The following is a 10,744-nucleotide window of genomic DNA, read 5'->3' on the forward strand; positions in this document are numbered from 1 at the left end:
CCTGTTTGTTCACAAATCAGAAGCATTGTAAACACAAGGAGGACCACAGGGGGATTGGTTCCAGTGATTGCTCCTACTGCTCTGGGCCCTCCATTGAACTTATGTGGCCTGGGCACGTCTTATCCATTTATTAACAGCCCTGGCTGTAAACACACAGTATAGTCCTGAAATATTCACAGCCAGATCACATTATACTGGCCTTGAGTCCATGTGAGCCATGTATTATTTGTGATATTATAGCAGTTTCCACTGCTTTGTATTACTTGTCCCAAGGTATGAACTGTTAATAATGTTTCACTCCTTGCAGATTTACATTCAGGCTCGAAGACCAGCTGATGCTGGAATGACTATTATTAAAGATGAGTATCCCGATAATCCATTATACTTAGAAGGAGCTTTGGGGAAAAGTAATCACTTTCAACAATACCAACCAGTAATCACCTTGCAAAAAGGTTACACAGTGCACTGGGATAAGACCGCCCCAGAGGAGCTGACTGTTTGGCTTATTAACTTCCAAAGGTAGGTCATGCTTTTGTCTTAAAATTAGGTGGTCTTAGAAGCTCATCATCTATAATGGGCCCAAAGCGCTATTTAAGATAACATGTGTTCAACAGACCCATTTGGAAAAGTAGGACAAACAGAACTCATGATCTAATATGCCCTCATTAAAGTAGCACAAAACCATTCCCCTCTGTGCTTTTATGGCTACTTCTCTAATTTACTGTTCTCTTGAGACTGTCAAACTTGATACAGACCTATTTTGCCAACAGTCCATTAATCACTGTTTAATGTTTCTACATTGCAAATAATACAAGAAATAAAACTTGAAAGATAAAACATCTAACCCGAAATGCTCTTTGTGGTGTTATTATTTGTATTCCCGGCACTAGAAAATGATTTCCTTGGGTTAATTGAAATGTTTTTGCTAGAACTCCTTGCAATGTGCTTTGAGCCAGGAAAAAATAGCCATCTCAAAATGTAATATTTTTCTTGGCCACTTGATTTCTTAGGAAATTTGATGTCAAGTTCCTATTACTTGTGGTAACACATGATTCTCCTATTTTAGGAATGACTGGATTCAAATAGGATTTTGTTATCCTAAAGGGACAACATTTTCCATCCTCTCAGACATTCACAATCGGCTTACGAAGCAAACGAACAAGACAGGAACCTTTGTACGAACCTCCCAAATGGACAAAGTGCACCAAGGTTACCCCAGGAAGGGATATTATTACTGGGACGAGGAAGCCGGGTATGTGGTCTTACACAATATGGACAAACAATGCTAAAGTAACAGTAAAGTCAAGCCTAATGTAGTGTTTGCAAATGTGAACAAATACAGAAAGCCACAAACGTTTGTTAAACTTTTCTCCGTCTACTCTTCATCAGAATGTAGAAAACATTGTTAAAGACAGAATATAAAAACATAAATAAAGTATAAATGCTGTTATGGGGGGTGGGCCCTTATATACCCTAATTATTCTTGGGAGGGGCTTTGGTTCTTAATAATCCACCCAAAATTATTATATTTTCTTTTCCAATATTTTTTATTGATTTGGTTTAACAAACAAAATTAAATGCAGACATACTTGGCCATAATGATTATATTTTGTTGTTCACCAAGCCCTTCATCCTAAAGGCAACAGTGTTCATTTTTCTCCAAATTAGCAGCTTGCTGTGGGGGCACCCAAGCTGAGTCACAGCTCCCTGTGTCCATTCAGACATGGAGCCTTGTTTCTGTCCACCCGTCTTTCTCCTGATTGGCTAACTTACTTTGATTGATAGCAGCAGGAACTAATCGCCACTGCTGTGCCTCAGCCAATCAGGAGGAGAATCCTGGACGGCCGAGGAACTCTTGGACATCGCTGGAGGAAGATGGGAGCTCAGGTAAGTATTAGGGGGTGCTGGGGCAACTGCTTCACACTGAATTTTTTTTATCTTTTTTTTAAAATGCATTAAGATAAAAAAAACCTTCTGACTTTACAACCAATTTAATATTCAATTTTGGAACAAGTGTAATTTCCTGAATGAAAACCATTGTTTTCCACCCTGCTCCTTCAGGCTCCATGCACACTAACTTAAAAAAAGCTCCTAGAAGCAGCTTTTGAGCATTTTATTTCTGCTTCTAGAAGCAAATAGTGTTATCCTATGTGTCTATGCACACTATTTTAGTTTAGAAGCATTCTAGGAGCAGAAAAAAACTCATTCATTTTGCATTTTAGGAGCAATTTTCTAGTTGGTGCTAAAAGCTGGCACAAAAACACTATTATGAGCATTTTGCATCCAGCGTTTTTCTGCCATTTGTTTTGCTTAAAGTGTGCATGGAGCCACAGAGTTTCTCATCACTGTGGTTAAAACGATTGTCAGATTGACCCCACTGACAATTTTAAAATCGAACAAGCATTTTTCAAATTAAACATTTTGAAGTAAATTATGCTAGTATATTTCCAGCGTTAGGCTTTACATCGGTTATAAACCTGGATACTCAGTGGCCTATTAATTGACAAAGATAGAAAGATAAGAAAAGAAAGAAAGAGAATGTGTTAAGGTGCGCTTGCTATTTTTATTGGAGAAGTGAATCTTTTTTATCTGGGATACATGATAGAAATTATGACAGTTAAACACTTTTTTTTAAAGAGTAATACTAAACTTTATGGGATTTTACAAATAATTCAGTCTGCTGGAACTTTGTCTTACCCCACTTAAACAGCCTACGGATTATGCAATTTTCTATTCTTCCACCACAGGTTGAAGGAAAGAAAATGGCTTGATTTCCCCATCAACACAGTGAGTGTTGAAGGGGGAATCCTTCCTGCAGCGCTAATGTGTTCTGCCGGCAAGGAGCCTTACCACCATCATAACACTGCAGACGGCTATAGCTGCCAGCAATTGCATAAAAAAATCAGACAGGCTGGTTAAACTGAACTTGATTGATGGATCCACTTCAGTACAACCAGCCTGTTCATAAATGGACTGAATCTCAGCCTGTCCCTGTTGAACCGGACGAGATTAGATGCACACATTCTTGCAACTGCTGCACATTTTTTCTCAGGGCGAGTTTCCTGATGGTGACAACAAACAGCAAAACCCGCCTATTGCTACAGATGCTTGTAGTCTTTCTTGGGAGAGTATGTGGCATGGTCACAAGGCAGGAGAACAACTGGAAGACAGGCAGAGTCTTGTCACTGTATAACGGGAAGTACCTGAACAAGGGCTTTTATGGCAGGCTCACCAAAAATTGTTTTAAAGACTAAGTTCAGCTAAAAAGGAAAAATCAGCACAAGGGATGTTTTTTACATTTACTAGATTGTGTCTGTGCTGCTGTGTCCTCCAGGTGATGAAATCTTCCTCCTACAATGTCCTCACCCACCCCGCCGCAGGAAGATTTCATCCAAAGGTGGACACAGCAGCACAGGGAACACATCCTACTGGTAAGAAAAGTCCCTTGTGCTCATTTCTTTTAACTACAAATAGGCTTTAATGAAAGCTACAGATTTCACAATATTGAAATTATTTTAACATGGTAAAACTTTTATAAGACTTTAGTTATTAGGTGTATATAAACTTTAAGGGAAAAAACTGACTATATAAAGCAGTGTTACCAAAATACACAAACCTATAAGAAAGAATTATTACTTTGATAAAATAAAGCAAATGAGCACAGTAATGTGAAGGCATATATTATTTTCAATTTTAGAGCAATGTTATACTGCAAGCTAGTGTAACTCAATATCATATATATATGCAAAAGCCTTTGGTTAAAGTGTCTCATGTTCTAAATTCAATTTTTTTTATTGTAGGCTGCTGTTCATAATGCTGAAAGGCCAGAATGAAAAGGACAAATTTGCATTCTGCTCAGTGAAAGGCTGCGAAAGAGTGAAGATAAAAGCTGATATTCCCAAAGGTTCTGGTGTCAGTGACTGCCAGGCTTCGGCCTACCCCAAATATTCCCAAATGCCCATAGTGGATGTGCCGTTGCCAAAGAAGCTGCATGGGAATGATTTGGTAAATAATCCTGTTAAGTTTTACGATAGGTGGGGTGCGGCCTCTATTTTGTGGCGATACTGTCTTAGGAATTTAAGGAAATCATAAAAGTTAAACTTTGTGTGCACAGAAAGTTTTTTTTAAATGTTTTAAACTTTTTTTTTTTTTTAAATATGAACATTCATATGGCCTAGGCACAAAGGAATACACATATTACAACTATCTAATATTTGCTTTTCATTAAAAAAAATGTCATATTTATGACTAGGTAAGGCAAAATTTAATTTTCACAGGCTGAATGTAAAGTAGTAAATAAATAATAATATTTGTTACCAAATTTACTTTTTAAATCGGGAAAATACTTTGTTGAAAAATCAAATAACAAAAATTAAGTGCATCTGATACGGCATATTGACATTGGCTTGTTACCAAATTTTGGAAGGACTTGAATTTAATTTGCTGTGCTTACCAGTGCAAATGTTTTCTGTATTTTGTACTTTTCATTGAATTCTTTCATTTAACATGTACTAGTTACTGTTGACAGTTTTCAGTAGAGTAGGGGTAGACTTGAGCCCAAATATTGTCACTAGGACAGAATATGATAGGAAATGCCTCCATCAAGGCTTTAAAAAGCAGAGGGCTTACCCTTCCAAACGAAAAAAAAAAAAAAACAGTTTATGAGTTAAAGGAGAAGTACAGGCAAAGCTCGTGTAAACGCCAGTCAATGGCCCTCTGCTCAGGAAGCTCTGAGAACCGAGCGATCGGTGGTGTTTGATTGGTTGGTTCCCAATCTTAGAGCCGGCAGGGGACTGATGCTGCATCCAGTATGATTATAAAAAAAAATATTCCCATACTTCTTTTTTAATACATTAAAATGTGACTATTACAGCAAGAATTACACATAGCGTAACTCACATATTGAAATTTATCACAGTAGAGAATGATTATCAATGGATATCCATATGACCACCATATGAAGAAAAGAAGCAATAGTTTTGTTTGCACTTTTTAAGTATAATTACTTATTAAATGCTCTTTAATTACTTAATTAATGCTCAAATAAGATTTATTTAAGCAATTATGTTAATTTTACCAATGAAAAATCTAAAAGCCACGGGTCCTTTATGATAAATTTAAAGTAGGGACTTTCTGTGGTCTCATATCAGAACCTTTAAATGTCCTATTCAGTCCCTCATGCTATTTTATTAAACTGGTTAAAATCAAACTTTAGGTTCAAACAATAGTTCTACAATAAAAAAGGACATGTGAAGGAAGATAAATTGCTGGTTTCGTCTGCAAAAAATTAAATGTGAGTGCACCCCTGGTAAAGGGGGTGAAACGGTGTTGATTGAGTGTCGAATCTCATGGACCCAGGAGTCATGGCCTGATATTTCTCACCTTATATCCAACACTAGTATTTACATTGATATTTTTATTCAAGTTCCAGCTGAGCAATGTTGTTCTTTTTCAGAAGAAGACAAAGGATCATTTACTGGAGATCAAAGTAGAGTCTTACAACACCAGATACTTCCATCTGAAGGATGACTTTGCATACATAGAGGTAAGAACCTGCTGCATTCACACTATTTCTGTAAGAAAGCAATAGCTTTTATTATATACTAAAGTCAAAGTAATACTGGCACTTGTGTTCCCTGCTCTAACATATGTATGTATTTACACAGCAGATCTAGACATTTACAATGGTCTATCAGATTTAGCAATGCATGACAAAAGATTAGCTAAAAATAATGATATTACATTACTGAAAAATTATAATAAACCCAAATTACAGTGGATATAAATTTCTATTGGAGTTTTTGCACCATTTGGTACTCATAAAGATGACAACAACTTGGCAATTAGGGTTTCCCACATAACATGTAAAGCTGTCCATTCACAAGTAAAACTTAGTTCAACATTTTCTGCTTTAAGAGCGTTTGTTCCATTTTCTTATTATTATTTGGGTCAAATTGACTTGAATTGAAAACAATAGTTTTTAACCGCAGTGACAAAAACATTCAGAGGAGGTGGATGAAAATATTGTCTTGAACCGACTGCTATGACATATATGTGGAGCTGCTGGATAGGATGGGTCCATGTTTTTTGTTCTGTGCCTCAACCTTCTCAATAACCTAAGCCCCTCTGACATACTACGTTGAGTGTTTAAACATACAATATAACAGAAAATCACTGAAAGTAATACTTGATAAGCAGTGGTAGTACTATATCAAATAAACATGCACTGAACCAGTTGGTAAATGAAAACTTAATATATTGTCACCCAATGTGGTTGGTAACTAGGCAAGCATAAAAATGGATTAACAATGGCATTAACACAATTTAGCATGCAGGGTGATTGGTAATAAGGACTAAGATGACACTTGGAAACCAGATAAGCAGAAACTGTAGCAAGGTCACCTAAAGGGCAGCAGTGGGCTTCAAGGGTAATTTACCAAAAACAGGAACTATACTGCCAAAGTGCATTGATGGCAACTGTGCCAGGCCTAGACCAACTGGATGTGCACTATCTGCAGAAATAAAAGAAAGGGGAGAAGAGGACAAGTGAACTTACAGGATAGTTCTCGGGAGGGGCAGTCCTTTATATTGTTCTTCTTCTGGCTATTGTTGGGGCCCTTTAAGAAGCGCTGGTGCACTTTACAACAGTTTTAATAAACCAGCATGCAGTAAAGGTGCAGTAAACATGTAGTATAAGTGAAGTATAGGTGCGGTATACCTAATGTCCTGTCTCCAGTAACTCTGTCTCTGCTAGCAGTGTAAACAATTGACAGTGAGCGCTCTCACCAGTTCCTGTGGTGTGGCTGTGAACTCTCTCAGTTCAAGGGGGCCCCCTCAGTCTCTCCACAGAATGACTCTGGGGATCAGTGGTAGGAAGTAGAGAGTGAGAGGATACTCCATTCTCTCTGTGGCACCTGTGCAAATGCAATCCCTCCAGGCTGTGCTTTACTGCCCCAGTTGTCTCCATCCACAGATCTCAGGTGCAGTCTCCGCTGGTCTGGTCTCTAAGCAGTGTATTCAGTATGCAGCAGCTGTGCTCTCAATGTCTCCCTAGGTGCCAAGAGGAATAGGTTCTTAGACCAGTCTGTAAAAAAGGATTCCACCACTCCCCCTCTGCCACAGTGTTCTATGGGAAATGTAGTGTAAAGGGTGCATGGGTGCTATTCTATAGTTGCTGTCCTGGACTTCAAGTCCCATCATCCTAAGCATTCTGCATATAAATCAATGGACTTTTCTGGCTCTAGCTCTTCCCCTGCTCACTGGAGGGAATAGTGCAACACAACATCCAGCTTAGCAGTGGAAAATGACAGTAAAACTGACTGTAGAGGACAATGTGTCCTTCTCCATGTTTCTGTAGTCAAGCACTTAGCTACATATGGTTAATCCAATGTGATTGCAATGGGACTTTGGGTAGTAATGTTCTTGGTCTTTGATCGTATGCTTTGCCAGCACCAGGTTTCTTGCTGTCTTTTTATTTGGTTATAGTTTTGTAGATTGTAAAAATGAATTAAATTAAAATTTCCCTTGCAGCAGTAAATAATATTAATAATTATTATAAATAATACAGAGTGATGTCAGTTTACTTAATCTACTGCGACTGACACATCAATATTATTTACATTTCAATATTTTTTATTAACAGGTGGATAACAAAAAGTATTTCATGCCAGAAGATGGAATACAAGTGGTTGTGATTGATGGATATCAGGGGAGAGTTGTAGACAGTACAAGCTTTAAATCTACTGTTCTCCAAGGAATCCCAGCTCAACTTGATAACTATGTGACAAACATTAAAGACAAGTGAGTATAAAAATCCTAAGCCTAAAGGAATGCAGAGATGTATAGTAACGAAGTAGAACTACTTAAGTACTGTACTTAAGTACCGAAATGCGGTATCTGTACTTTCCTAGAGTAGAATTTTTTTCTCCTACTTCTACTTTTACTTCACTACATTTTTTCGATGATTTCGATACTTCTACTCCGATATTTTTTTTTTGTGCTGCATCATTACTCGTTACTTTTCTCTGCCTTTCCCTTTTTCTTTTTTTTTTTTTGGTTTCCCTCCTTACTGCTCTCTCCTACTCTTTCAATTATCCTCCCTATTCTGCCTTCCCCCCTCCCCTCCCCTTTTCTATAGGAAGGCAAAATACCCCCCTTTTTCATGGGTACCTGGTCTCTGGCCATTCGGGTAGCGTTGTTCCGCTCCAGGCTTCCGCTGGGCCGGCGTGGAGTGCTCCCACATGCGCCTCTCGGCACTCTGACATGTGTGGCGGCCTTCGGCCACTCCGCTCCTCCCCTCCTTGTCTCCATTCACTGATGTCTCAGCGCTTTGAGGCGGGGATTCCGGCGGCCGCGCAGTAGAGGCACGTGCGCATGTGCAGTGTGATCGAGACACTGGCGGCCATCTTGGTTAAGGGAAACATGGGGGGGTCTCTGATGTAAGGGGGGGCTTTGTGTGGGCGGTCTCTGATGTAAGGGGGCTCTGTGTGGGGGGTCTCTGATGTAAGGGGGGTCTCTGATGTAAGGGGGCTCTGTGTGGGAGGGCTCAGATGTAAGGGGAGCTCTGTGTGGAGGGGCTCTGATGTAGGGGGAGCTCTGTGGGGGGCTCTATGGGGGGGCTCTGATGTAAGGGGGGCTCTGTGGGGATGGTCTCTGATCTATGGGGGCTCTGTGTTGGGGTCTCTGGATGTAAGGGGGGCTTCGTGTGAGGGGTCTCTAAAGTAAGGGGGCTTTGTGTGGGGGGTCTCTGATGTAAGTGGGCTCTGTGTGGAGGGTCTCTGATGTAAAGGGGGCTTTGTGTGAGGGGTCTTTGATGTAAGGGGGCTCTGGGGGGTCTCTGATGTAAGGGGGCGCTGTGTGGGGGTCTTTGATGTAAGGGGGCTCTGTGTGGGGGGTCTCTGGTGTAAGGGGGCTCTGTGAGGGGGGTCTCTGATGTAAGGGGGCTCTGTGTTGGGGTCTCTGATGTAAGGGGGGCTTTGTGTGAGGGGTCTCTAAAGTTAGGGGGCTTTGTGTGGGGATGGTCTCTGATGTAAGGGGGCTCTGTGTTGGGATCTCTGATGTAAGGGGGGCTTTGTGTGGGGGGCTCTGATGTAAGGGGGCTCTGTGGGGGGGTCTCTGATGTAAGGGGAGCTCTGTGTGGGGGGGTCTCTGATGTAAAGGGGGCTCTGTATGGGGGTCTCTGATGTAAAGGGGGCTCTTTGTGGGAGCTGGGGGGTCTCTGCTGTAAGGGTGCTCTGTGTGGGGGGTCTCTGATGTAAGTGGGGCCTCTGTGGGGGGTTTCTGTTGTAAGGGGGCTCCGTTGGGGGGTTTCTGTTGTAAGGGGGGCTCCGTTGGGGGGTCTCTGATGTAAGGAGGGTCTCTAATGTAAGGGGGGCTAAGTTTGTAGTGATCATAAAAAAGAAAAGTCAAATGAAGTGCAAAAAAGTGCAAGAATAAATGTGCAGGGCGCTGGTGGGGTGCCACAGGATCAGCTCGCACAGGGCGCTTGAACACCTAAGGCCGGCCCTGCTTTGGGAGGTTCTTTCCCTTTTACAGCAGATATGAAATTATATTCATCTTGTTTTGTCACATATATATATTTGAAGATTCACAATATTTTGAACTTTTTATTGACTTAGATTTCATACACTCTTCCTTTATTTCATTATTGGAATATATTGTTGTATATCACATTGGTTTATATATGATTTTGCGCACCAATAAGCTGTGGAAAAAAAAAACAGGCAGGGAAGAGAAGGAGGGATGCTTTAAAAGGGGAAGGGAGGGACATACTTTATCTGTTTTTTGTTTACAAAAAGTTACAGCCTAAGGAATTGTGATTGTCCTTTAGGTTAATCATTTGAATAAATCATTTGAAATAAATTCAAATAATAAAAAACAATATGATGTTCAAACTTTTGACTTCTTTCTTTAATAGCTACATAACACAGTACTTCTACTTCTACTTTTAGTACTTGAGTAGAATTTTTTTTTCAAAACTACTGGTACTTTTTACTTTTAGTACTTAAGTAGCAATTTGTTTTGAAAAAACTACTTGCAATACTTAAGTAAAAAAAATGTTGAATACTTTAGTACTTCCACTTAAGTAACTTTTTCTGCAAGCACTTCCACTTCTACTTAAGTCACTTTTTGATCGAGCACTTGTACTTTTACTCAAGTAGAAATTTCAAGTACTTTATACAAGTCTGAAGGAATGTGATGAACCCTTTCAGCTAGGCAGCTCTACAGTATTTGCCTGTCTAGGCTTTTCCTACAGATAAGGATCATGTACATAATATGCAATGTTAATCTAGTTGAAGAAGATGTTTAGGACTGATTCAATGGACAATAAAGAGTTGTAATGTGCTTTGTTTCAGCTCCATTGTGGTCATTGTATCGAAAGGAAGACTTTATCACAAAGGACCATGGATCAAGGTGTTGGGAAGACTTGGAGCAGATGCTGATCTAAAACTAAAAGGTGAGAATGGTTCTGATATTTTAGCATCTTCTTCAAACAGCCTGAGATGACATAAAGCAGAAAAATATAATTCATCACAATGTTATAGAAGATGATAAATTAAGACTAAGATATAAGAGGGCATTTTTTTTAAGAAAGCTCAAAATAAATGTCACCATTTTCTACCTAAAAACACAACAGCCATATTCACTTGGACAAATTGACAATCTCACATTTGTGCTGCTATCTAAAAAAAAATAGTTATGGAGTCGGTAAAAAAGAAAAAAACCTGTCTAGATTTTTATTGTC

General features: G+C 39.6%; 1 protein-coding gene across 2 annotated transcripts in view; it reads left to right on the forward strand.

The window, feature by feature from the left end:
- The window catches only part of CEMIP (cell migration inducing hyaluronidase 1), a 94,564-nt gene that overhangs the window by 80,639 nt on the left and 3,181 nt on the right, over positions 1-10,744 (forward strand). The window contains exons 22-27 of one of the 2 annotated variants that reach the window (XM_082253216.1): positions 308-519; positions 1,067-1,252; positions 3,801-4,005; positions 5,456-5,545; positions 7,643-7,800; positions 10,356-10,456. In XM_082253216.1, coding sequence (XP_082109342.1) covers positions 308-519; positions 1,067-1,252; positions 3,801-4,005; positions 5,456-5,545; positions 7,643-7,800; positions 10,356-10,456 — 952 coding nt within the window. The remainder of the gene's footprint in view (positions 1-307; positions 520-1,066; positions 1,253-3,800; positions 4,006-5,455; positions 5,546-7,642; positions 7,801-10,355; positions 10,457-10,744) is intronic. The other variant, XM_082253217.1, reaches the window with a different exon arrangement.

This window comes from Pelophylax lessonae (assembly GCF_965119305.1).
Source record: "Pelophylax lessonae genome assembly, chromosome: 4".
Classification (NCBI taxonomy): Eukaryota; Metazoa; Chordata; class Amphibia; order Anura; family Ranidae; genus Pelophylax; species Pelophylax lessonae.